General features: G+C 45.1%; 2 protein-coding genes across 5 annotated transcripts in view; one reads left to right on the plus strand and one right to left on the minus strand.

Annotated features, from left to right (window-relative positions):
* Positions 1-91: 91 nt before the first annotated feature.
* Positions 92-14978, plus strand: LOC118378637 (endoplasmic reticulum-Golgi intermediate compartment protein 2-like). Of its 2 annotated transcripts, XM_035765626.1 has the most exons (15): positions 92-280; positions 992-1120; positions 3415-3561; positions 3664-3772; positions 3888-3934; positions 4082-4149; positions 4242-4282; positions 4791-4892; positions 8038-8133; positions 8985-9040; positions 9299-9397; positions 9856-9953; positions 13807-13969; positions 14127-14206; positions 14343-14978. In XM_035765626.1, the coding sequence occupies exons 3-15, from the start codon at positions 3456-3458 to the stop codon at positions 14391-14393; spliced, it is 1116 nt and encodes a 371-aa protein (XP_035621519.1). In that variant the 5' UTR covers positions 92-280; positions 992-1120; positions 3415-3455; the 3' UTR covers positions 14394-14978. The 2 variants fall into 2 exon arrangements, with proteins under 2 accessions (XP_035621519.1, XP_035621518.1); XM_035765625.1 differs by lacking the exon at positions 992-1120.
* Positions 14979-18361: 3383 nt separating this feature from the next.
* Positions 18362-27812, minus strand: part of si:dkey-97m3.1 (fatty acyl-CoA reductase 1) — a 64758-nt gene continuing 55307 nt past the window's right edge. For all 3 annotated transcript variants that reach the window (XM_052460517.1, XM_052460515.1, XM_052460516.1), the window contains 8 exons: positions 27516-27693; positions 25070-25114; positions 24833-24951; positions 24472-24539; positions 19987-20158; positions 19615-19744; positions 19225-19352; positions 18362-18588 (listed from right to left, as the gene is read on the minus strand). In XM_052460517.1, the coding sequence (XP_052316477.1) occupies positions 18426-18588; positions 19225-19352; positions 19615-19744; positions 19987-20158; positions 24472-24539; positions 24833-24951; positions 25070-25114; positions 27516-27693 (1003 nt within the window). In that variant the 3' untranslated portion in view covers positions 18362-18425. The remainder of the gene's footprint in view (positions 18589-19224; positions 19353-19614; positions 19745-19986; positions 20159-24471; positions 24540-24832; positions 24952-25069; positions 25115-27515; positions 27694-27812) is intronic.

The following is a 27812-nucleotide window of genomic DNA, read 5'->3' on the forward strand; positions in this document are numbered from 1 at the left end:
GGTGTGAGAGTATTTTCACGGGCTCGAGCGCCATCAGGTGTACAATGCGTAAAATGACAACACATTTAGAGCCATTCGCGAGCTCGTCGACAGGTGGCGCTAATTGAAAATGACCATTGACAGTTCATATCGCCTAGCGGGTGGTCGTGTTGCTAAAACAAGACAGCACCCGGTGAAGAACGCTAGAAGCTAACACACGTCTTTTTTCACTCGTTATAATGTTATGAATTGATACCTGCTTTGCAATCAATTTACCGGAGTATAGACGCATGAAACCAAGGTAAAAAGAGACAATTATGAATGAATGGTTCTCAGACAGCCATGAGCATCTTTGCTAACTTGTTGTAGTTTACGTTGGTGATGCTGGTGTTGTGTGGCTGTACAATGTTTACTATCACTAGCCATTGAAGGAAACACTATATATCATATTGACGTTGGTGGGCTATTTCAGTTTTTTTGCATAGATAACGTTATTGCCCACGGACACGAATGTATATTGAATTGGGCTTGGTGCCCCAACCCCCCCGTTGCTTTCTAGCTATAATTATACTGATGAGGACTTCCTCGTGCCGGTAGTGCTGAGCGATGAATGCTTTTTGAGGTCGGTTCGATTTCGGTTCATTATTAAAAAATAATCCCAGATTTTGGTTTCGAATTTGGGTTAAATGCAGTAATAACACAGAATAAAACAATAAATGTACTATGATGGTGGTAGTGACTGCTGTATTTTATTAACCATCATATTGACATTCATTTATTTCCGTTGTTTACATTTACATTTAAGTCATTTAGCAGACGCTCTTATCCAGAGCGACTTATATCATGTTTTCTTATTTGATGACATCATTTAATTCCAAGTCATCTCATCCTATAGAGCTGCTGCCTATGCTGTCTGACAAAATCACTATTTTGTAGTTCTTCAAAGTAAATATGGCATACTTTTATGACTACTGAATACCAACTATCAATCACTTTGATCGTGTATTTTCAGCTAGAGCTACCTGGCCAAGAAACAAGCTGCTCTCAATAGAGGTGTCATAATACCCATAAAACCTAGCCATCAAAAGTGACCTTGTCCTAGAGAGATTTACACGGTTAACAAAACGTCACGCCAGGCACGGTAAGCCTACACGAAACACAGCCATTATTTTAAGTGTTTCTAAAGTCCCCTATGGGAAACGTGAATGCTGGGAAAATGATTTGAACAAGTTTCTTGTTTGGCCACAAGGTCTTATGACTCACCGTGGTACTCTATATCCCCTCGTGGTACCTTCTCCGCTGTTCAATCCAGTTTCCGAGCTGGTCACGGGTGCACCTCAGCCACGCTCAAGGTACTAAACGATATCATAACCGCCATCGATGAAAGATAGTACTGTGCAGCCGTCTTCATCGACCTGGGCTTTCGTCTCTGTCAGTCACCGTATTCTTATCTGCAGACTCAACAGCCGTGGTTTCTCAAATTACTGCATCCCTGGTTCACCAACTACTTCTCAGAGTTCAGTGTCAAATCGGAGGGCCTGTTGTCCGGACCTCTGGCAGTCTCTATGGGGGTGCCACAGGGTTCAATTCTTGGACCGACTCTCTTCTCTGTATACATCAATGATGTCGCTCTTACTGCGGGTGATTCCCTGATCCACCTCTACGCAGATGACACCATTCTGTATACATCTGGCCCTTCTTTGGACACTGTGTTAACAAACCTCCAAATGAGCTTCAATGCCATACAAAACTCCTTCCGTGGCCTCCAACTGCTCTTAAACGCTAGTAAAACTAAATGCATGCTTTTCAACCATACGCTGCCCGCACCCGCCCAACTAGCATCACTATTCTGGACGGTTCTGACTTAGAATTTGTGGACAACTACAAATCCATAGGTGTCTGGCTAGACTGTAAACTCTCCTTCCGGACTCATATTAAACATCTCCAATCAAAAATCAAATCTGGAATCGGCTTCCTATTTTGCAACAAAGCCTCCTTCACTCACGCTGCCAAACATACTCTCGTAAAACTGACTATCCTACCAATCCTCGACTTTGGCGATGTCATTTACAAAATAGCCTCCAACACTCTACTCAGCAAACTGGATGTAGTCTATCACAGTGCGATCCGTTTTGTCACCAAAGCCCCATATACCACCCACCACTGTGACCTTTATCATCTAGTCGGCTGGCCCTCGCTACATATTCGTCGCCAGACTCACTGGCTCCAGGTCATCTATAAGTCTATGCTAGGTAAAGCTCCGCCTTATCTCAGCTCACTGGTCACCATAGCAGCACCCACTCGTAGCACACGCTCCAGCAGGTATATCTCACTGGTCACCCCCAAAGCCAATTCCTCCTTTGGCTGCTTTTCCTTCCAGTTCTCTGCTGCCAATGACTGGAACGAATTGCAAAAATCACTGAAGCTGGAGACTTCTATTTCCCTCACTAACTTTAAACATCAGCTATCTTAGCAGCTAACCGACCGCGGCAGTTGTACATAGCCCATCCAATCTACCTACCGCAACCCCAAATAGTTTTTATTTACTTTTCTGCTCTTTTGCACTCCAGTATTTGTACTTGCACATCATCATCTGCACATCTATCACTCTAGTGTTAATTTGCCAAATTGCAATTACTTCACTATGGCCTATTTATTGCCTTATCTCCTCACGCCATTTGCACACACTGTATAAAGACTTAATTGTTTTCTATTGTATTATTGATTGTATGCTTGTTTATTCCATGTGTAACTCTGTGTTGTTGTATGTGTCAAACTGCTTTGCTTTATCTTGGCCAGGTCGCAGTTGTAAATGAGAACTTGTTCTCAACTAGCCTACCTGGTTAAATGAAGGTTAATATATATATATATATATATATATATATATATATATATATATATATATATATATATATATATATATATATATATATATTTTTTTAAATGGTCATGCGTTCCTGTCTCTCCTTAAGCAGGTGTAAAAAAATAAATAATAAATTGACCTGACATGAATTATGGCTCATTGTAGTTAATTACCATGTTTTATGTACTAAAATATTGGCCTGTTGGAAACTACAACTCCCTACTACATCGCACAGTTCAGGCTGGAACTGATTTCTCGCTAGAGAAACTGCAATGTGCACATTGAGCTCACAGAAAAAATAAGGAATTAGTCATTTAAAAACTGAAAAATAACCACCATTTTGGTTAATCGCTCAGCACTACATGTGGGTAGTAACTCATTTGAAAAAAAAAATTACATAGTTAGTTGATTGGAAGAATGTGGTGTCAGTGATATTGCCAATCAAGCCTAGCCAGGTATGACCGATGTGTGTAGCGATGATGGTGGTAACCTGCATATTGTTTTATTCCTATATTACACAGATTAGAGAAAAAAAACATAAAGGACTATTCTGTATGATTTCACTTTCCCAGGTTAGGTGTATGAAGGGAGGACGTGGAGAGTGGTCCTGAAGATGAGGCGTCTGTACAGGAAGAAAGCCCTGAGTCTGGTTAAGGAGCTGGATGCCTTCCCCAAGGTCCCAGAGAGCTATGTCGAGACCACAGCCACAGGGGGGACAGGTGAGATTTCACTCTCAATACTGCTCACATATGTCAGAATACTGATTCAGTAGCCTCAACTTTGGATAATGTCGCTAATGTTCTTCTCTCGCCCATCCATAGTGTCCTTGATAGCATTCACTGCCATGGCACTGCTGGCCTTCTTTGAGTTCTTTGTGTATCGGGACACCTGGATGAAGTATGAATACGAAGTGGATAAAGATTTTTCAAGGTACATAGAACTGTTGATTTTGTTTCATCATGATAAGCTCTTATATAAGACTGAACTGTGTTTTACTGCCAATACATTATCTTGGAATCTGACAATACTTTTTCTTCATTTACAGTAAATTGAGAATAAACATAGATATTACAGTTGCCATGAAATGCCAACGTAAGTATTCAACTTATCACACTATTTATTGGAATCATTCATGAAATGTAGGCCTTCATATTTTGGGCATAATTAATGTGTTATGATGTACTGTAATTTTCCCCACAACCCCCTGGAGCTAAAGATTGAGTTGGTGTGCTGTTTCAGATGTGGGTGCAGACATTCTGGACCTGGCAGAGACTATGATAACATCAAATGGCATTCGGTATGAGCCTGTGAGTAGATCACTGAGCATTCTATTACATACAAATAGACTTTGGTGATCCTAAACCCTGATCTATTTTCTTCCCTGTGTATAAATGTTCAGGTGATTTTTGAGCTGACCCCGCAGCAAAAACTGTGGCACAGGTAAGTAGTTTACTCAGTTAGTACGTGTGCATGTCACTGTTGAAATATCACCCCACCACTTTGTAGGTGAACAGCTGAGGGTGGGGTAGAAATGTAACTACTCTCAAATTCATAGACAGAGCTATGGATCCCAGGACTGACCATCCATGATATCAGAATGATAGTTGTTCTTTTTTGTTGTTGAGCCTATACAGTGTTTGTTTACAAGTAAATTAATTACTAACAAAATAGTAAAACAAGCTTCTATTTTGGGTTCTGATTGGGTTAGACAGTTAAACTAAGCTCATGAGACATTTATAATGTTTTATTCTTAAATAATCAATGGCTATATATCATGAATTTAAAAGTAAAAATAAATAGGTAGTAATTGTAGATTAGCCCTTGAAGCACTTCGTTAATAGTTGGAAAATCTCACTCAACCACATTCCAAAAGAAAAAAACTATTTAGTCATCCTTCCTGTATGAAATGAGTAGGTAACCTGTTTCTCCCTCTCCCAACTCTCTTTAGGACCCTGTTGCTGATACAGAACAGGCTGAGGGAGGAGCATTCTCTACAGGAGGTCTTGTACAAGAGTGTTCTAAAGGGAGCCCCTACGGCCTTGCCCCCTAGGTTAGTAGTCCCGCCTTGCCCCCTAGGTTAGTAGTCCCGCCTTGCCCCCTAGGTTAGTAGTCCCGCCTTGCCCCCTAGGTTAGCAGTCCCGCCTTACCCCCTAGGTTAGTAGTCCCGCCCCTAGGTTAGCCCCCCCTAGGTTAGTAGTCCCGCCTTGCCCCCTAGGTTAGTAGTCCCGCCTTGCCCCCTAGGTTAGTAGTCCCGCCTTGCCCCCTAGGTTAGTAGTCCCGCCTTGCCCCCTAGGTTAGTAGTCCCGCCTTGCCCCCTAGGTTAGTAGTCCCGCCTTGCCCCCTAGGTTAGTAGTCCCGCCTTGCCCCCTAGGTTAGTAGTCCCGCCTTGCCCCCTAGGTTAGTAGTCCCGCCTTGCCCCCAATGTTATGGTTAGTAGTCCCGCCTTTCCCCCAAGGTTAGTAGGCCCGCCTTGCCCCCCCCACTCCCCCATGTTATTAGAGGCCCAGCCTTGTCCCCCCCAAGGTTAGCAGGCCCGCCTTGTCCCCCCCCAAGGTTAGTAGGCCCGCCTTGCCTCCCCCCAAGGTTAGTAGGCCCGCCTTGCCCCCCCCCAGGTTAGTAGGCCCCCCCAGGTTAGTAGGCCCGCCTTGCCCCCAAGGTCCCCCAAGGTTAGTAGGCCCGCCTTGCCCGCCTCCCCCAAGGTTAGTAGGCCCGCCTTGCCTCCCCCCAAGGTTAGTAGGCCCGCCTTGCCTCCCCCAAGGTTAGTAGGCCCGCCTTGCCTCCCCCCAAGGTTAGTAGGCCCGCCTTGCCTCCCCCCAAGGTTAGTAGGCCCGCCTTGCCTCCCCCCAAGGTTAGTAGGCCCGCCTTGCCTCCCCCAAGGTTAGTAGGCCCGCCTTGCCTCCCCCAAGGTTAGTAGGCCCGCCTTGCCTCCCCCAAGGTTAGGTTTGCCTCCCCCAAGGTTAGGCCCGCCTTGCCCCCCCAAGGTTAGTAGGCCCGCCTTGCCCCCCCTTGCCTCCCCCAAGGTTAGTAGGCCCGCCTTGCCTCCCCCAAGGTTAGTAGGCCCACCTTGCCTCCCCCAAGGTTAGTAGGCCCGCCTTGCCCCCCCAAGGTTAGTAGGCCCGCCTTGCCTCCCCCAAGGTTAGTAGGCCCGCCTTGCCTCCCCCAAGGTTAGTAGGCCCGCCTTGCCTCCCCCAAGGTTAGTAGGCCCGCCTTGCCTCCCCCCCCTAGGTTAGTAGTCCCGCCTTGCCTCCCCCCCCTAGGTTAGTAGGCCCGCCTTGCCTCCCCCAAGGTTAGTAGGCCCCCTTTAGCCTCCCCCCCAGGTTAGTAGGCCCGCCTTGCCTCCCCCCCAAGGTTAGTAGGCCCGCCTTGCCTCCCCCCCCCCAAGGTTAGTAGGCCCGCCTTGCCTCCCCCAAGGTTAGTAGGCCCGCCTTGCCTCCCCCAAGGTTAGTAGGCCCGCCTTGCCTCCCCCAAGGTTAGTAGGCCCGCCTTGCCTCCCCCAGGTTAGTAGGCCCGCCTCCCCCAAGGTGCCTCCCCCAAGGTTAGTAGGCCCGCCTTGCCTCCCCCAAGGTTAGTAGGCCCGCCTTGCCTCCCCCAAGGTTAGTAGGCCCGCCTTGCCTCCCCCAAGGTTAGTAGGCCCGCCTTGCCCCCCCAAGGTTAGTAGGCCCGCCTTGCCCCTCCCAAGGTTAGTAGGCCCGCCTTGAACCCTAGGTTAGTAGGCCCGCCTTGAACCCTAGGTTAGTAGTCCCGCCTTGCCCCCTAGGTTAGTAGTCCCGCCTTGCCCCCTAGGTTAGTAGTCCCGCCTTGCCCCCTAGGTTAGTAGTCCCGCCCCCTAGGTTAGTAGTCCCGCCTTGCCCCCTAGGTTAGTAGTCCCGCCTTGCCCCCACTTAGGTTAGGTTAGGGCCCGCCTTGCCCCCCCCCTCAAGGTTAGTAGGCCCGCCTTGCCCCCCCAAGGTTAGTAGGCCCGCCTTGCCCCCCCAAGGTTAGTAGGCCCGCCTTGCCCCCAAGGTTAGTAGGCCCGCCTTGCCCCCCCCCAAGGTTTGTAGGCCCGCCCCCAAGGTTAGTAGGCCCCCTTGCCCCCAGGTTAGTAGGCCCCTTGCCCCCAAGGTTTCCCCCTAGGTTAGTAGGCCCGCCTTGCCCCCCCCAAGGTTAGTAGGCCCGCCCCCAAGGTTGCCCCCCCCAAGGTTAGTAGGCCCGCCTTGCCAAGGTTAGTGAGCCCGCCCCCCAAGGTTAGTAGGCCCCCCCCAGGTTAGTAGGTTGCCCCTCCCGAGGTTAGTAGGCCCGCCTTGCCCCCCGAGGTTAGTAGTCCCGCTTTGAACCCTAGGTTAGTAGTCCCGCCTTGCCCCCAAGGTTAGTAGTCCCGCCTTGCCCCCTAGGTTAGTAGTCCCCCAAGGTTAGTAGGCCTTGCCCCCTAGGTTAGTAGTCCCGCCCCCTTTAGCCCCCCCTAGGTTAGTAGGCCCGCCCCCCAAGGTTGCTCCCCCAAGGTTAGTAGGCCATTGCCCCCAAGGTTAGTAGGCCCGCCCCCCCCAAGGTTAGTAGGCCCGCCTTGCCCCCCCCCCAAGGTTAGTAGGCCCGCCTTGCCCCCCAAGGTTAGTAGGCCCGCCTTGCCCCCCCCAAGGTTAGTAGGCCCGCCTTGCCCCCCCCCGCCTTGCCCCCAGGTTAGTAGGCCCGCCTTGCCCCCCCAAGGTTAGTAGGCCCGCCTTTAGTAGGCCCCCCCCCCAAGGTTAGTAGGCCCGCCTTGCCCCCCAAGGTTAGTAGGCCCGCCTTTCCCCCAGGTTAGTAGGCCCGCCTTGCCTTGACCCCCTAGGTTAGTAGGCCCGCCTTTCCCCCCCTAGGTTAGTAGGCCCGCCTTTCCCCCTAGGTTAGTAGGCCCGCCTTTCCCCCCTAGGTTAGTAGGCCCGCCTTTCCCCCTAGGTTAGTAGTCCCGCCTTTCCCCTAGGTTAGTAGTCCCGCCTTTCCCCTAGGTTAGTAGTCCCGCCTTTCCCCTAGGTTAGTAGGCCCGCCTTTCCCCTCCCCCCTCCCAGGTTAGTAGGCCCGCCTTGCCCCCAAGGTTAGTAGGCCCGCTTTGCTCCCCCAAGGTTAATAGTTGGTATGGCTCTCAAATGCAAAATTCATCACTACTGAGGTGTTGGGATAATACATTAAGTACAGATATGTTTTCGTACAAAGGTAATAGTATGTGTGTGTGTGTGTGTCTTCAGAGAGGGCACCGCCTCAGAGCCCTTAAGTGCCTGTAGGATACATGGGCACGTCTACGTCAACAAAGTGGCTGGGAACTTCCACATCACAGTGGGAAAGTAAGATACCGATACACTTTCCTATAAGCATGATATATTTAAGCAACGATGCCCGAGGAGGTGTGGTACATGGCCAATATTCCACGGCTAAGGGCTGTTCTTATACACAACGCAACGTGGAGTGCCTGGACACAGCACTTAGCCGTGGTATATTGGCCATATATCACAAACCCCCGAGGAGCATTATTGCTATTAGAAACTGATTACCAACATAATTAGGGCAGTGAAACTAAATGTTTTGTCATACCCATGGTATATGGTCTGATATACCATGGCCTTCAGCCAATGAGAATTCAGGGCTCAAACCACCCTGTTTATAATTAAGCAATCGTGCCTGAGGGGCTGTGGTGTATGGCCAATATACCATGGTTAATGGCCGTTCGTAGTCACGACGCAACACAGAGTGCTTTGGATACAGCCCTTAGCCGTGGTATATTGGCCATATACCACAAACCCCTGGAGTGCCTTATTGCTAGTATAAATTGGATACCAACGTAATTACACCAGTAAATAGTCATGTTTTGTCATACCCATGTAATACAGTCTGATATACCACGGCTTTCAACCAATCAGCATTCAGGGCAAGAACAACCTTTTTTTTTAATAGTGCATTTTGAATGTAAATCATTCTTTATGGGTGTAATGGGGGAAAGCTATGTAATACAGCCAAAGACTCAGAGGCTCATGGAGTTTATCTCATACGTTAGAAGCTTCCAAGCTCCACAAATTGATGCTGCGAATGATTTATGAGTCTATGTCTGATGGGGAAAAGGGCACTCATCCTATAGAGCACAGTATATTTATTTTTGATGAAAATGCTCCTCACGCTTCTAACCCTCTGTCTTTCTCAGGCCTATTCATCATCCTCGTGGCCATGCTCATATAGCAGCTTTTGTAAGCCATGACAGTAAGTTCTCTGCCAGCCTGACCAGGAAAGGGTGACACTCATTTGCATAAGTTATTTGTTTTTGACAAGGACAACATTAGTACTGTTCTCTGGTTGCTTACATATAATCTGCATTTCCATTTTTCAAGTGATAGATAAGTGTACTCTAATGCAGTGCCAAATAACTATTTTCTCAGAATGATTCACTCCCAAATAGAGGTTTTCACTGTCCTATTTCACCTGACTGAATGTGAGCTGGGTTTCATCAATGCATTGCAGCGTACAACTTCTCCCATCGGATAGACCATTTGTCTTTCGGAGAAGAGATCCCCGGCATCATCAACCCTCTGGACGGGACAGAGAAAATCACCAGCAACCGTAAGTTACTGATCCTCCTCACCGAGACCAGGAAGTAAACACATTAATATGTTCTTATCAAACCTCATTCAACTGTTACTCAATGTGTAGCTATGACTACAGAATGGTAGAGCTGTAAGTGACTGTATATTGAGGTACTTTGTAGCAACAATATTGTGTTGTGAATAAGCCACACTGTCAAAACTCAAACTGTGTGTAGGCTGATTATGTACATGAGCTCTGATCCACACTTCCAGCCTATTCTGCTCAGCATGTTGTCATGAGTTTGCAGGGAGAAAATGTAGCTATTTGTATCCATTTGAAGTGGATTCACTGCAGTCTTGCTTTCATTCACTTGCCATTCAAAGCAGCCTAGTTTCTCCAGGGGAAAGAACTGGAGCCCCCTATTTCACCTTTCTGTGTAGTCTGTCACTAGATGGATGGGTTTAAAGGCTTTGCTCTTTGTCTTGTTGTTGCAGATAATGAGATGTTCCAGTATTTCATTACGGTGGTTCCTACCAAACTGCACACGTCCAAGGTGTCGGCAGACACACACCAGTTCTCTGTGACGGAGAGGGTAAGTCCTGATTTAGGCACAGATCTACTATCAGCCTGCCTTCCCCAAATCCTCATATTAACCGTCAGGGGGAAAGGAATTCTATTTGATGTTGACCATGATGGAGGATGCTGCAGTGGGTTCAGATGATGGATCAGTCTCCTCATCCATCCATCCATCCATCCATCCATCCATCCATTCAGCTCCCTCTGCTGGCTGCCAGAAGTTACTTCTAGCTCTGCTGTATGACACCACATCACAACCCGAGACAGTCATAGATTTCTCTCTTACAAACACACAAAGGCTAGATGCTAGAAAGGTGTGTGTGTGTTAGAGGTCGACGGATTAATCGGCATGGTCGACGGATTAATCGGCATGGTCGACGGATTAATCGGCATGGTCGACGGATTAATCGGCATGGTCGACGGATTAATCGGCATGGGCGACGGATTAATCGGCATGGTCGATTTGAATTAGGGCCGATTTCAAAACAATCGGTAATCTGCATTTTTGGACGGCGATTACAATGCAATCCACGAGGAGACTGCGTGGCAAGCTAACCACCTGTTACACGAGTGCAGCATCAAAAGGACCTTGAGGCTGCAAGGAGCCAAGGTAAATTGCCAGCTAGCATTAGACTTATCTTATAAAAAAAACAATCAATCTTAACATAATCACTAGTTAACTACACCTGGTTGATGATATTACTAGTTTTAACCTGCCTGTTAATTTATCATTGAATCACAGCCTACTTCGCCAAACGGGGGATTTAACAAAAGCACATTTGTGAAAAAAGCACAATCGTTGCACCAATGTACCTAACCATAAACATCAATGCTTTTCTTAAAATCAATACACAACTATATCTTTTTTTTAAAACCTGCATATTTAGTTCAAATAAATTAATGTTAGCAGGCAATATTAACTAGGGAAATTGTGTCATTTCTCTTGAGTACAGTGGAAGCAGCGTCAGTGTATACACAGTTTGGGCCGCCTGGCTCGTTATGAACTGTGAACCATTTCTTCCTAACATTGACCATAATTAATTTGCCAGAATTGTACATAATTATGCATAACATTGAACATTGTGCAATGTCACAGCAATATTTAGACTCAGGGTTGCCACCCGTTCGATAAAATACAGAACGGTTCCGTATTTTTTTTATTTTTTTTTATTTCACCTTTATTTAACCAGGTAGGCTAGTTGAGAACAAGTTCTCATTTGCAACTGCGACCTGGCCAAGATAAAGCATAGCAGTGTGAACAGACAACACAGAGTTACACATGGAGTAAACAATTAGCAAGTCAATAACACAGTAGAAAAAAATGGGCAGTCTATATACAATGTGTGCAAAAGGCATGCGGAGGTAGGCGAATAATACAATTTTGCAGATTAACACTGGAGTGATACATGATCAGATGGGCATGTACAGGTAGAGATATTGGTGTGCAAAAAGAGCAGAAAAGTAAATAAATAAAAACAGTATGGGAATGAGGTAGGTGAAAAAGGGTGAGCTATTTACCTATAGACTATGTACAGCTGCAGCGATCGGTTAGCTGCTCGGAAGCTGATGTTTGAAGTTGGTGAGGGAGATAAAGTCTCCAACTTCAGCGATTTTTGCAATTCGTTCCAGTCACAGGCAGCAGAGTACTGGAACGAAAGGCGACCAAATGAGGTGTTGGCTTTAGGGATGATCAGTGAGATACACCTGCTGGAGCGCGTGCTACGGATGGGTGTTGCCATCGTGACCAGTGAACTGAGATAAGGCGGAGCTTTACCTAGCATGGACTTGTAAATGACCTGGAGCCAATGGGTCTGCAAGTAGTGAGGGCCAGCCGACTAGAGCATACAAGTGCAGTGGTGGGTGGTATAAGGTGCTTTAGTGACAAAACGGATGGCACTGTGATAGACTGCATAGTTTGCTGAGTATGTTGGAAAAGATGACATCAATCAATCAGTTTTACTATAATCAGCATAGTGAAGGAGGCTTTGTTGCGGACACCTGGTTGATTTTTGATTGGATTTTGATGTGAGTCTGGAAGGAGAGTTTGCAGTAAGACACCTAGGTACTTATAGATGTCCACATATTCAAGGTTGGAACCATCCAGGGTGGTGATGCTAGTCGGGCATGCGGGTGCGGGCATCAAAAGCATGCATTTGGTTTTACTCGCGTTTAAGAGCAGTTGGAGGCCACGGAAGGAGTGCTGTATGGCATTGAAGCTCGTTTGGAGGTTTGAACAGTGTCAAAACGCACATTTGGTGAAAAAAGCACAATCATTGATATATACAGAGAAAAGAGTCACCAATGAACCTGTGGCACCCCCATAGAGACTGCCAGAGGACCGGACAATGCCCTTGATTTGACACACTGAACTCTGTCTGCAAAGTCAATTGGTGAACCAGGCAAGGCAGTCATATGTTGAGTCTGCCAATAAGAATTTGGTGATTGACAGAGTCCTGCATCGATTTACTGTCTTTTATCGAATGATATCATTTAGTACCTTGAGTGTGGCTGAGGTGCACCCGTGACCGCTCGGAAACCAGATATGGGATTCGAGATGGTCAGTGACCTGTTTGTTGACTTGGCTTTCGAGACCTTAGATAGGCAGGGCAGGATGGATAGGTCTATAGCAGTTTGGGTCCAGGGTGTCTCCTCCTTTGAAGAGGGGGATGACACAGCTTTGGGCCGCCTGGGGATCTCAGACGATATGAACAGGCTGGTAATAGAACCATTTTTCCTAACATTGACCCATAATTAATTTGCCAGAATTGTATCTGGATTTGGGTAAAGGAGAACCTGGAGAGGCTTGGGTGATAATTATGCATGCTTATTGAAGTTTTCGAACGGTGGACATTGTGTTTCCTAAGTGCAGTGGGCAGCTGGGAGGAGGTGCTCTTGTTCTCCATGGACTTCAGTGTCCCAGAACTTTTGGGAGTTGGAGCTACAGGATGCAAACTTTTGCCTGAAGGTTGCTGGCCTTAGCTTTCCTGAAAATAACAGATATCACGGGGGCTATTCGATGCTATTGCAGTCCGCCACAGGATGTTTTTGTGCTGGTCGAGGGCAGTCAGGTCACTGAAGAATAAAAGTTTTGTTTTCGAAATGATAGTTTCCATATTTGACTATATTAATGACCTAAGGCTTGTATTTCTGTGTGTTTTATTATATTATAATTAAGTCTATAATTTTATAGAGCAGTCTGACTGAGCAGTGGTAGGCAGCAGCAGGCTCGTAAGCATTCATTCAAACAGCACTTTAGTGCGTTTGCCAGCAGCTCTTAGCGATGCTTCAAGCACAGCGCTGTTTATGACTTCAAGCCTATCAACTCCCGAGATTAGGCTGGCAATACAATAGTGCCTATAAGAACATCCAAAAGTCAAAGGTATATGAAATACAAATGGTATAGAGCGAAATAGTCCTATAATTCCTATAATAACTACAACCTAAAACTTCTTATCTGGGAATATTGAAGACTCATGTTAAAAGGAACTACCAGCTTTCATATGTTCTCATGTTCTGAGCAAGGAACTGAAACGTTAGCTTCTTTACATGGCACATATTGCACTTTTACTTTCTTCTCCAACACTGTGTTTTTGCATTGTTTAAACCAAATTGAACATGTTTCATTATTTATTTGAGACTAAATTGCTTGTATTTATGTATTATATAAGTGTTCATTCAGTATTGTTGTAATTGTCATTATTACAAATATATACATAAAAATCGTCCGATTAACCGGTATCGGCTTTTTCTGGTCCTCCAATAATCGGTATCGCCGTTGAAAAAAAAATATCATTGGTCGACCTCTAGTGTGTGTGTGTAAAGGAGAGATTAACCCCCACCCCACTCTACCTACCCACTGTCTGGTCTAGGAGCGGGTGATCAACCATGCCGCGGGCAGCCACGGTGTGTCTGGGATCTTTATGAAGTACGACACCAGCTCTCTGATGGTGACGGTCAGTGAGCAGCACATGCCCCTCTGGCAGTTCCTGGTACGACTGTGTGGCATCATCGGGGGTATCTTCTCCACCACAGGTCCAGACAACACTCACTCTTACCACCCAGTGTTATGGGCAGACCTCATACTGTTCATGTCTCACAAATCATTCCACAGTTGCTTTGCCAGCCTGATACTGTGCCACGTTAGAGAAATGCACCCTGAACATCTTCATTGATCTTCTCTCTTCCACAGGCATGATCCATGGATTTGTTGGCTTCTGTTTCGACATAGTCTGCTGTAGTTTCAAACTAGGCCCATATAAACCTAGAGAGGTGAGCCCAGTCTTCTTTATTGCCACTAAAACTATGTCACAAAATGATGGTAAATCCATGTACATGTACCAGGTTCCCTGTGTCTCACTGGTAGTAGTGTATTTACACTGTACTTCTGCGTGTTTTCTATTTCCAGGTGAACAATTGTGCTGCTCCGCTCCTGACGGACAACCACGTACAGGAGTAGCCCTGTGACCTGCGCCCATATCCACAAAGCTCTGTGAGTAGGAGTGCTGAGCTTGGATCAGTTTTGCCCTTTTAAGATAAGATTGTATGGACAGATCCTAGATCAGCACTCCTACTGTGAGACGCTTTGTGGATATGGGACCTGGAGCCTGCTGCTGATCGAAGTATCCAATCACAAGTATGTGGATTGCTGGGAGTTTGGTTTGAACCAAATAAGAGTAAACTGATTAGGATCTGACAATCATAATTGTTCTATTTATTGTTTTGGACAGTATCCTCATATGACTACCATTATAATATATTTATATCCTGTAAATATGTATTTTACACTGGAAAATGGAAAGCTGCTAACTCCCCAATTTTATCAGGCTTAGTGTGTAAAGGTATTGGGACGTTGTCATCTGTAAGTTAGGCTGAATGAAATCTGATCCTTCATACTATTAACTTGCATGTCATGTTTGTTCTATTTCTATCTATTTGCACTGTTGTTCAGTATCTGTTTCACATCTGTCAATGGGAGATGTCCTATTAAACGTGTTTTAGTGCACTTCATCACTTCATGCTGTACACTTTACATTAATTTAAATCTCTCGTTTGGTATCCCACTATGTGATTGTGCATGCGCTTACACAGGCAGTCCATTTCGGATCTTTTTTCCCACTAATTGGTCTTTTGACCAATCATGTCCAATCTCTCAAAAGACCAATTAGTGAAAAAAAAGATCAGAATTGGGCTGCCTGTATAAACACAGCCATGGAAGTAGGCTAAATCTATTTTCTACATGAGGCAGCAGTGTATGAAGCAGAATGATTAGCACACTGACCAATTTGTTGTCTTTTGGTTTATTCATGTTTTGCCAAACAAAGTGTTTTCAAGAGCAGAAAGAGGGTCATTTAACATTTGCCAATTACATTTGAAAAAGGAAAATTAAACAAAATAAAGTCAAGTGTTGCAGTTTACAGAACATTGCCCAGTTAGCTCTGATCTACCCACAGTGCTCTGCTTCCACTATGTATCATAACAAAGACACTGCTTTGTTGTCAACATGACAGATGCAAAGATCTGTAACAAGCAGGACATTTTGTACAACTTCATTGTACAGAAAAAGCCATTTTCTGTATTTGGCGTGCGTTTGGTTCATAGTCCCTTACTGAATTTAGGAAAGGACGGTCACCATTGTTGCACACCATTACTGACTCACATATAAACATGTTGTTCCAGAGGGAGGATTTGGGGTACATTTAGTCAAGACTTCTACCATAGGTCTACCATAGATACTGTATATAGCTGTATCAACAAATAAAATTGGACTACTGCTGTCTGCCACAAGTAACACTACAGATCTAGTCTGGGGAGTGCTGTGGTAGAGTCCGACTCCTGCAGAATCAACCCTCAGGAATGGTAGTCTAGAAAAATAATATAGAACTTCAACTATTTACACATCTTCCACACTTATATACGATACTATCACCATCTACAGAGCATTTGGAAAGTATTCAGACCCCTTGACTTTTTCCACACTTTGTTACATTACAGCCTTATTCTAAAATTGTCCCCCCCCCAATCTACACACAATACCCCATAATGAGAAGTCTAAAATTCCTGTTTTTGCTATTTTAGCAAAGTATCACATTTACATAAATATTCAGACCCTTTAGTCAGTACTTTGTTGAAGCACCTTTGGCAGCGATTAAAGCCTTGAGTCTTCTTGGGTGTGACGCTACAAGCTTGGCACATCTGTATGTGGGGAGTTTCTCCCATTCTTCTCTGCAGATCCTCTCAAGCTCTGTCAGGTTGGATGGGGAGCATCGCTGCACAGCTATTTTCAGGTCTCTCCAGAGATGTTTGATCTGGTTCAAGTCCGGGCTCTGGCTGGGCCACGGACATTCAGAGACTTGTCCCTAAGCCACTCCTGCATTGTCTTGGCTGTGTCCTAAGGGTCGTTGTCCTGTTGGAAGGTGAACCTTTGTCCCAGTCTGATGTCCTGAGCAGGTTTTTCATCAAGGATATCTCTGTACTTTGCTCCGTTCATCTTTCCTTCTATCCTGACTAGTCTCCCAGTCCCTGCCGCTGAAAAACATCCCCACAGCATAATGCTGCCACCACCATGCTTCACTGTAGGGATGGTGCCAGGTTTCCTCCAGATGTGATGATTGCTGGGCGGCCAGCTCTAGGAAGAGTTTTGGTGGTTCCAAACTTCTTCCATTTATGATGGAGGCCACTGTGTTCTTCGGGACCTTCAATGCTGCAGAAATCTTTTGGTACCCTTCCACAGATCTGTGCCTTGACACAATCCTGTCTCGGAGCTCTATGGACAATTCCTTTGACCTCATGGCTTGGTTTTTGCTCTGACGTGCACTGTCAGCTGTGGGACCTTAGACAGGTGTGTGCCTTTCCAAATCATGTCCAATCAATTGAATTTACCACAGATGGGCTCCAAGTTGTAGAAACATCTCAAGGATGATCAATGGAAATTTCGAGTCTCATAGCAAATGTCTGAATACTTGTGTAAATAGGGTATTTGTTTTTTATTTAATGAATTTGCAAAAATGTCTAAACTTGTTTTCGCTTTGTCATTATGAGGTAGTGTGTGTAGATTGAGGAAAAACATGTATTTAATCAATTTTAGAACAAGGCTGTAATGTAACATTTGGAAAAAGTCAAGGGGTCTGAATACTTTCCCGAATGCACTGTACCACTTACATAGGACAAGCCTTAGTTTGACACAATTATTTATAAAGATGAAAAAATAGTAAACTTAGTTTCAAAATAAACTGCTGTACAAAACAGGTAAAAAGTGGACAAACGGTAAAACAAAGAATGAGTCTTATGCGTTGTGTCAATCATACCGATGTCAATATTCAGTAGTCATCAACCAGGTCAGATGTTTGTAGTTCTACAGTAGTAGTCTCCAGTGGTTAAGATTTAGGGCTCCATTCAATCCACATCAGAAGTTCAGCTTTACGGCATGATTGAAACAAAGGGAATGTACCTGCTCTTGAAGACTGCATTCACGGTAAAAGCTGCATGTGTTGGCTCAATTGGAAATGACCTTTTTAATTTATATCACAGTCTAATGCTTCAACTTCACAGATTGAATAGAGCCCTTAATGTGATCAACACTGAAGTTACTCTCGGATATCCTTAGCTGGCCTCGCTACAGAGTACAGGTTCCCAAATATTCTGTCAGTACAAACCAATACAAGGTAAAAAATACTTTGCCCATGGAAGAAGAGAGGAGGCCTGACATACAGTATTTCAAGTATGCAAAAAAAATAATCTATGACATTGTCTGGGTTGGGGAGGACGAAAACTATGAGCAAAAACGTGGGGAGAGTATACAATGAGTTTATTGTTGCACATGTAATCTGTCGCTTTAAGAAAAGCCGTAGTTCGAAAAGAAATAACACTTACATAGTGGTTTTACTGTATGACGTACAACAGGGTCAGAAGGAACAGTGTCTGGTTGAGGAGTGGGGTTGTGTGCTGCTGGTCTGAGGGGTGTGGTCTGGTTGAGGAGTGGGGTTGTGTGCCGCTGCTGGTCTGAGGGGTGTGGTCTGGTTGAGGAGTGGGGTTGTGTGCCGCTGCTGGTCTGAGGGGTGTGGTCTGGGTGAGGAGTGGGGTTGTGTGCTGCTGGTCTGAGGGGTGTGGTCTGGTTCTAGAGGAGTGGGGTTGGGTGCTGCTGGAGGTCTGAGGGGTGTGGTCTGGTCTGAGGGTGGTCTGTGGTCTGGGTCTGAGGGGTGTGGGGTTGGGTGCTGCTGGAGGTCTGAGGGTGGTCTGGGTGAGGTCTGGGTTGAGGAGTGGGGTTGGGTGCTGGTCTGGAGGTCTGGGTGAGGAGGTGTGGTCTGGTCTGAGGGGTGTGGTCTGGGTGAGGAGTGGGGTTGTGTGCCTGCTGCTGGTCTGGTTGAGGAGTGGTGTGGTCTGGTCTGAGGGTGTGGTCTGGTTGAGTGGGGTTGGGTGCTACTGGAGGTCTGAGGGGTGTGGTCTGGTTGAGGTGAGCAGGGCGTTCAGCTGGTCAACGGTCAGTTGGTCATCAGTTGGTAAGTGTGCTGGAGGCCCTGAAGTAGGAGAGGAACTTGAAGCAGAGGCTGACCACAAAGTACCAGATGTTCCTAGCCATCTGAGAGCGGGCGATGAACACCCTCCAGATGAAGACCAGCAGTAGAGTGTTGAATGTGTAGCGGATGTTCCTCAGCCTGAGGGAGGGAGGGAGTTGGTGATAGAGGAAATCGTAGTTAAGATGAATAATTATGTATACATTATTGATATTCTAATACTATTATGTTATGATATGAAAAGTAAAAGTTATTGGTTAAGCTGTTACTGAAAATGTAAGCAGAACTAATTTGATTGTCTGTGCCTCTTGGGAAGGTCAAGGGGGAGAAAAAGCTTTTCAGACAAGATAAGAATGTTTGGGTTTTGTTCCATTGGTGAGAGAAATCTGTATCTTTTAGACAGGTTGTAATGTCTGGTTTATGAGGGGAGTAGAAAGCATCTCCGGACCTAAACAAAAAAACAACGGGGCTATCGTGGGAAACTGATGATGTCATTTTGAGTTTATAACCTGTGGAAATCTGTGTATGTAGTTAGTACTCTCTGGAATTAAACGCTCTTTAACCTGGCTTTTAAGACTGGTCTCGATCTACTTCATGCATAATTAATGAACTTACAACTCATTAAATGAATTAGAAATGAGTGCTAATTGGTTTTGGCAATTAAAACATTAAAGGAATTTAGAATTCCTCTATCAGTTGGAAGTACACACTCATTTACATCCTTCTTCAAAATAAGACAGGAGCAAACACAGTCAGCCCTGTAAGTAGTCTACTCACTTCCTGAGGTGTTGCCTGGCTGCAGGGATGTCGGACATGTCTTCATTCAGAACGTACTTCTTGGTGCCGATGCAGTAGTTCTCTATGTATTCCGGCCAGTTCAGCTGACGCACGTCAAAGTTGAATGTCTGGGGGAGAGAGTTAGGATGTTGATGTGCGGTAAGACATGGCTATTATGGTCACATTCAGGCGATTATGGGACATCTATAATTTAACCCTCTGAAAATGAATGATGTAAGTATTAGTAACCTGTTGTCTTTATCAATAAAGCTGTTTGAGCTGAAATGATGGCTTGGTGGCATTACTAGGTGTAAAACATACCATTTGACTACATACATCAACATGCGGAGATAGTGTGTGCATAGAGGATGGATGCTGAGTCTACTGTACCTTCCTGTCCTCCGGGCTGAGGTGGCTCATCAGCATGTTCATGTTCTCTGAGTTCCACTCCCAGTCCTGACTGCTGAAGTACTCTAGCAGGCCGATGGCCTTGTGTAGCCGGTTGAAGATACGCATCATCCTACACAGAGAGAGCGGAATGGAGGATCTCAGTCCAAATGTGCTGCATGTATGTTTATAACACAAGTGTAATGTTTGTTTCACTGAAGATCACTTGTATGCAGCAAACACTGATTTCAGATAATTTGATATATTTTTACATCACACTGTTGATTGGGTTGAAAACAAGTAGGTAGTTCAATTTTCATAGACCGAACAATGGTCTAGTGATAATGCTGATTGTCAGGACATTAGTAATCTTACTGGGGTTTCTGTCCAGACAGTCTCAGGTAGAGGTCGTAGATGAGGGCAGGGAACTTGTGGCTGACCAGGACCCAATACTGGTTCATCAGGTAGTTGGAGGTGATGTTGGCATTGGGCCTTCTGAAAGCCTGCTCCAGAGGGTTCCTCTTGAAACTGGACATCACATGGTGCTCTGAGAGAGAAAATACAAAGCAGTTAAAAATGTGAAGGAATCTGTGGCTTAGAGCTGACATCCATATCTTACAGCTCTATTCTGTTGTGGCATTTAAGAGGAGTAACGTTAAGGACGTGCCTTTCACATCTTCCTCAGCCACAAAATTAGAGAATTGGGATGTATCCAGGGGTGTGGTTTTCTGTTGCACTAATGACCTCATTCACAGCAGCTGCATACCTTCCCCACCTGGCTGCAATCAAGGCTGCTCAGACCAAGGTAAAACTGCTGGGGGAACAGCTAAGTGAAAGAACCAGTGGGTGATACTGGTGTGAATTTGTTCCTGTGTGCTTTCTTTTGAAGAGTTGTGACCTACCAGCCTCTATAAAGAAGTGAACAGGCTTACGAGGGTAGCTCTCTCCTGTGTTGAAGACTATCCGGGGTAAGCCCGAGGGTAGCTCTCTCCTGTGTAGAAGACTATCCGGGGTAAGCCCGAGGGTAGCTCTCTCCTGTGTAGAAGACTATCTGGGGTAAGCCCGAGGGTAGCTCTCTCCTGTGTAGAAGACTATCTGGGGTAAGCCCGAGGGTAGCTCTCTCCTGTGTAGAAGACTATCTGGGGTAAGCCCGAGGGTAGCTCTCTCCTGTGTAGAAGACTATCTGGGGTAAGCCCGAGGGTAGCTCTCTCCTGTGTAGAAGACTATCTGGGGTAAGCCCGAGGGTAGCTCTCTCCTGTGTAGAAGACTATCTGGGGTAAGCCCGAGGGTAGCGCTCTCCTGTTGAGTTGTAGTTTTGTCATTTAATTTATTCCCTCTAACTGTTTTTGTGTTTTTGTTTAAGTTGATCATCACTTTTGAGACATCTCCACAAGATGAGAGCCAAGTGGAGAAAGCACCGTATGCGCAGGCTGAAGCGTTTAAAGATGGAAAATGAGGCAGAGGTCCAAGTAGACTGGGCCCATCCCCTACAGCTGTGATACCCCTCCAAGACCACTCTGGTGATTGAAGCCTGCAGCCCATGATGTGAACCATGGTTGTATGAAGCCAACCTCATTGCAATGGAGTAAAGGACAGATCCTGGCTACCCAGCCCTCTACTATGCTAATGGAGGCTGGCCAGCAATGACTACTGGAGAATGGCGAGGAAGACTTGAGGAAGACTTGAGAAATTATCTCCTGTCATTGAACTCTGGACTTTTACCACCTGCCCAGCATTTTATTTGTTGTAAAGACTTTAATACATCTTTGGTTTATTAACTACAAGATAGAGAACCATTTTTATTGGTTAAACCCTTGTCTATCATGTTGTAGTACCGCCCCTTCACCTTCCATTATACCCAGACTAGATGTAACACAGTAAATGTAAGTCCGGGCGACACTCTTTATTACATGTTTTTTGCCTTACGTAGACTGTCTAGCAACCCAAAGGTTGTGTGTTCTAATCTCCTCACAGACCATTTTAGCTAATTAGCAACTACAATACTTAGCATGTTGGCTAACCTTAACCCCCCCCGCCTCATTAGCGTTAGTCATCTAGCTAATGTTAGCCACAACCAATTGGAATGCAATATATCCCTTACAGTAACTGCAGTCAACTGTGGTATTTTGGATGCAGTAATTGCTGCATTTATACTCTAGCCCAATTGTAATCTTTTTTTCCATAAGGGATATTTTGCAAATTCTTAACATGCTGTAAGATTTGCAATTCATGAAATGAGACATCTACAAATGAATACATCTCATCCTAAATGGAGTGTCTTGGATTTAAGTACAAAATGCTCTGTGACCACGTGCCACACATGACCCTTCGAAGAATCAAAGCCACACTGTGCTCCAGCCCATTTCTGTGGATGATCAACGCTCCATCATTTGTTCTAAGATCTTAACTCTAAGTAGAACAACATTTTGGGAAGGGATTAAATATTTTTTAGCCAGGATTCTATCTGATTGCGATTTGTTGGTTATGTGCCATTTAAAGGGAGAACATGCTATGTTTACCTTGAGCACTGCCTTTACAAGGTGCATAGCTGACAACGGGTGATGTTATTGAATCTCAGACACAGTGAATATTCTCCAGCCCCACTAACAAGAGTTGAAAGATGGTTTTGGTGTTGAGTGCGAGTGTTCTTTGCTAGGGAAAGGTAACACAAATATACATTTTTTGAAAAAGGACATCAGCAAGATTAGATCCTGTGACCTTCTGGTCCCAATCCCTGTGCCTAGTCCACTGCGCTAGTAGGGGGGAGGGTAGCAAACTTAGTTGTTTCATGTATTTAATGATGTTCCGTCAAAGTTAAAAAAAAAAAAAAAAAACTAAGATTAGAAATGTAATTAGTTAAAAATGTTTGGTAAGGAAATCAAAATTCAGAACCAGGATTTGAACTGGCAACCTTTTGGGTCAAAATCCATGTTGAACACCCTCCATCCACCTTCAACCTACCTCCCTGAAAGCATTCATTTTATTTGACTCATCTGTAAACTCCACCCACTTAGTTTTCATCCAACCAATCACATTTGTTCTGCCCTAGAAAGTGGAGCTTCCCTCAGAACAAGATTGAGGCTGGGGATCAATTCATGGTGCTGTTAAATGGTACATTGTCGAGTGCCTAGTGCGCTGTTCTATAACAAGCCTTGGATTGAATCCCAGCCTGATTGAGGAAAACTCCTGAGCCCTATTCCATGGCTCTTTCTCAATTCAAGGGCTCCTTCATCGATTCCTTGGGAGATTCTCTATTGCACAAAAGTCCGGCCTCTCCTCGACGCCTACATCATCCTCTCCTCAGTGATAAGTGGTCATGAAGAGTGTCAATTCATTTGCAAGCTATCAGAGGAGTGTCATCCAGTCCTCGATAGCCTCCTCTCACCAAGGATAATCATAGCTGCTAGCTCCGAAGTGTTTCAAACTTTGCCACACCCCCTTTGAATCAGCTGTTGTTTTCTCGAAGGATAAATACTTTACTTATTCTTTTATCTATAGAATGTATTGCACAAGTAGCTATATTCGTTTTTATGACTTTGTATTTTGTGATTCCTCCTCTGTAAACGTTATTTGCCTGATGTCGAGCGAGTGAATGACCGTCTCATTTCTTGCAAGAGCATTTCCCTCCACGTTCCCTCTCCTTACCGCTCCTCAGTTATATTGACCTTTTTCAAAACTGGGTGAGAAGCGGACAGTGGTGAGAAGGCAACCAAAACCAATTAAGGTACCAGAATTTTGATAACATATCCAGCCAGCAAACCTCAAATTTCCCTAAGCAGCCCCATGGGCCCCCTAGACCCAGTTTGATTAGCTTGATTCTTATGTGGTCCGGTAGATTAGTGCCCACTATCCCCACTATCCCTGGTTTATAACAGTGATGATCCCTAATCCCTCTGCCAGCCATCTGGTGGCAATTTCCCAGAGTGAAAGGAGCAGATTCACTAATCTAATAGTATAGGGACCCTGGCTGTCGCCCGCTACCGCGCTAATCTGAGCCTGACAGATACCCGGCCCGCATGCATCCTTTTCATCTCATCACTGGGATATACTGTAGATGATGGGCCGGGAGGTGAGCTCCCACCACAACCAATTTTTTTTATTTTTTATTTTACCTTTAAAATGCTGGTGGGGGTGATGATTTCATGATGACACTTTGCCTCTACTTGTTATTGTTTGGTCAACTGTGCTTTACTGCTGATGGGAGTTGTCATTTGGGCAGATCCAGAGTGGTGAGGTCAAACAGATGTACACAGTGTGGGGGTTCAGTAATGTTCTACTAGCTGCCAGAAGGTGGCAGTAAACCCTCGCCACTGTCAAATCCCTGGGCATCTAATTATGACACAGATCATTTATCCACCTGCTTCTCACTGCTACACCATTCAAAGTGATTTAGGAGAACCAGGACTGACAGACAACCCACCGTTTCATATCCCCGGTGGGAATGTATGATGTATAGTGACAACACCATCAACCAAATGGATCACTAGTCACTTTAATAATGCCACTTTAATGTTTACATATCTTGCATTACTCATCCCATGTGTATATGCTGTATTTTATACCATCTATTGCATCTTGCCGCTTTGTCATTGGTCATCCACTTATTTATATATATATATTCTTATTCCATTCCTTTACTTAGATTTGTGTGGATTAGGTAGTTGTGGAATTGTTAGATATTGCTGCACTGTTGGAACTAGACGCACAAGCATTTCGCTACACTCGCAATAACATTTGCTAACCATGTGTATGTGACCAAGATTTCAACTACTGAAGTACACTGATTTATGAGGACGGAAGCCACAGCGGCAGATGAACAAACACTAATGATGTCACTATAAAAGGCAGACAGATACCTACCGATCTCTCCCCAGTGGAAAGGGTTGATGCCGCCCGTTGTGCAGTTGTAAACCAGCGCTGCTTTGGGTCTGCAAGGGAGCAGAGAGAGGAGGTCAGAGGGGTCAAGTGTTAAAGGGATCAAAGGGGAGGGTCCATTAGGAAACATCTATAAAATGAGCCCATGAACACATCACATTAATTGAAAACACTGGGCTTCTTCATCAGTCAATGGTGTAGAGCTGGGGAGATGTGTTTGAACAAACTGGGCTAAGGTAGGTTTACAGGAGAACTTCCTGCAGGTCAATATGGGGGGTGTTTGTTTGTGTGGGTTAAACCATACAGTCATTGGTCAAACCATATTCCACCTGGGGGGAAAGTTAACCTGTGCACTGCCGTGTACCAGCCAGCGGCCAGGGTCAGGTTGATGACCACGTCCACAGGGATGAGGTCCGCCACCGCATCATTGTTGGCTCTCATGGTGCGCAGGATGCCCTTCCCCGCCTGATCAGACAGGACACAGGGTTACCACCACAACTCATCACCTGATCATCGTTTAAACTAGTGGCATCAAAATGAGTATATGAAAAATACAACGTAATAAGTATATGCTGGTACTTACGGCGATGAAGACTCCGCTTGGTCCATTGAAGTTGTCGATCCAGCCCTGAGACAGAAGAATAGGGAGGGAATACATTTGTGTAATGAGAGATTAGGGGCTCTATTCAATCCATAATTTAAATTTAAAGGCAATGTTCCCGCGTTAGACATATGCAGTCAAATGCTGCATATGTCTGTTCAATCGGAAAGTACTTAAAAATGTATATCTCGCAATCTGGAACGCTAAAGCGATGCAGACTGAATAGAGACGTAGATGAAAGAGAACCCTAAGTACCCCCGTTAAAGCTGGAATCCTTAATTGGATGTATAAATTAATGATATATACCCATTGATTCTTGAAGAATATACCTTATAAATGCCTCATGAGCTTAGTTCAACTGTCGTACCCCATCAGAACCCAAAAATACAAGCTTGTTTTACTTTCATGTTTGTAAATGTAAACAAACATTGTGTAGCCTAAAAACATAGTCAAAACTATAACTTTAATATCATGGATGGTCAGTCCTTGCGTCCATAGCTCTGTCTATAAAATTTGAGAGTGGTTACATTTCTCCAGGCCCATCTCTCAGCTTTTTACCAAAACACAGGCAGGGTGTCCGCTTTGTTACTGTTTCAATTAGGGATTCTAGATTCAAGCACCGCTATAACATTGCTGCAACATCATCAAGTTACAAATAGCCTCCTAACAGCAACATAAATTAGATTGTTGTGTATCTGCTGAGTTAGCATTCCGGTGGTGTGCTAAGCTAGCAACCTACGGTGAGTGAGATTGAAATAGGGAGAGTAACATAGTGTCCACATCAATTAGCCCTCCGGTAATACATTGGTAATAGACTGGGCTTATCTGTGTGGGTCTGTCTGTGGCTTGTCAATACAGGGTAAGACTACATGATCTGGTGCAGACAGACAGACAGATAAGAGTCCTTATCACACCGTCTCAGTCCATTTTTGGCCCCCAGTGACATTTGAACACTTAACGGAGTTCTGAGGACATGGAGATGGAAGTTAATCTCACACACACACACACCTCCCTCGTCGCTCCCACGGTCTCGAGGTGCCAGTGCAATAAACTGGTAATACGTGATCTTTTGGCTGTTTTGCCGCCAGGCCTGGCCCATCTCCACTTCTACACCCACTGGCTCTGGATCCTACACTGTTCAAAAGTTACAGTCCCAGAAAACTAAATACAGCCCTGGGGCTATGTAGTCGTTTTCTGTGAATATACTTTGTGCTGTTTAAAAGTGTATTATACTCTTATCATTTTTTCGTCTTCTAGATCTTTGGTATTTTTCTGTGTGAATTCATGAAGCCTCAGACGTTCAAATAATATTCCCGTTGGAAAATAAAGTAAGCATGTCACCTGAATTTGATTTGGGGGAAAGAACTTTGACGAATATTATAGTCATGAAAATGATGAAATGTTGAACACCATCCTCCTATTGCTCCTCCAAAATTTTAAGCAGCAATAAAGTCTACATTTATTTTTAAAAGGCTTTAATATGTCCATCTGCCGCTATGTTAAGTGAGATTATAACGCTAAACGCTGTGGAATCCTTACGCTAAGATGTTAGCCTACACTATAACAGCTGGACAGAATAGAAAATAAAAAGCAGCTTACTCATGAAAGTACCATCACCCTGTACATCCAGAAGAGGACTGGCCACCCCTCGGAAGTTGGTTCCTAGCTAGCTTTCTCCCTAGGTTCCTGCGTTTCTAGGGACAACTGCTGATGTCAAAAGGCCGTTATAAAATACATTATATTGATTGATTGTTTACTGCACTTTCAGAGTGGCCTTTCCATTAACCTACAGTTGCTTTTCAGTGACCTTCTATCTAGTAGGAGACATTCAGAGGCTCTCCGGTTTCAGCACTGGCAGTACCCCTTCCCCCATCGCCCCTTCCTTGCCCCCCTAACATCGCCTACCCAGCTGTTGGGGTTAGGGATTCTCCTCTTCGAGTCCTGGAATCTAGCCAAGCCGGACTTTCTGAACCATAATAACACACCCGTCTTGGTCCAACCCTAATACAACCATTACTCACCATTACACCCCCAATCCCCCTTTAAGTCTGACTGTACACAGGGGCAATATATTGACCAGTGTACTGTTACAGCGATCGATCGCTAATTCCCATCCATTTGGCACCACAGCAGGACATGATGGTGTGAGAATTGACAGGATTTTGACTGTGCCCTTCTACCATCACAGTGAAAGTGCTACATACAGTCAGTCAGGTGGCTGAGCCAATCACACTTCTTCTGATATACTTATCTTGCTGACCACTGTGTAACGTCCACAGACTACATACAGAATGTGATCCATGTATCTATTGATCATCTATTGAATTTATTGCTGCCAGCTATCCAGAGCCAATTCCCAATAGAGTAATCAAGTCTCACAGAATGATGTATGTATATGATACTGTATCTCTATGGTAACGGTACTCACAGGGAAAGGCTCCTGCCAGCTGGCTCCCACTATGGAGGGTCTGATGATGCCGATGCTGAGCTTGCTGCTCTCCCTCTGAACCACGCACTCTGCCAGGGCTTTGGTGTAGGTGTAGGTGTTTGGGCGCTCCCCGATGAGGCGTGGTGTGATGTCACGGACAATGCTGTCCTCCATCCACCTGCAGTCACAGACACAAGAGAACACTCACAATTAGACTCACATCACAATGGTACAGGACACATGCCAGGATTGAAGTAAAGTTGGCATTTTGTGTAGATAGACGAAACATCACTCTGA

This window comes from Oncorhynchus keta, chromosome 13 (assembly GCF_023373465.1).
Source record: "Oncorhynchus keta strain PuntledgeMale-10-30-2019 chromosome 13, Oket_V2, whole genome shotgun sequence".
NCBI lineage: Eukaryota > Metazoa > Chordata > Actinopteri > Salmoniformes > Salmonidae > Oncorhynchus > Oncorhynchus keta.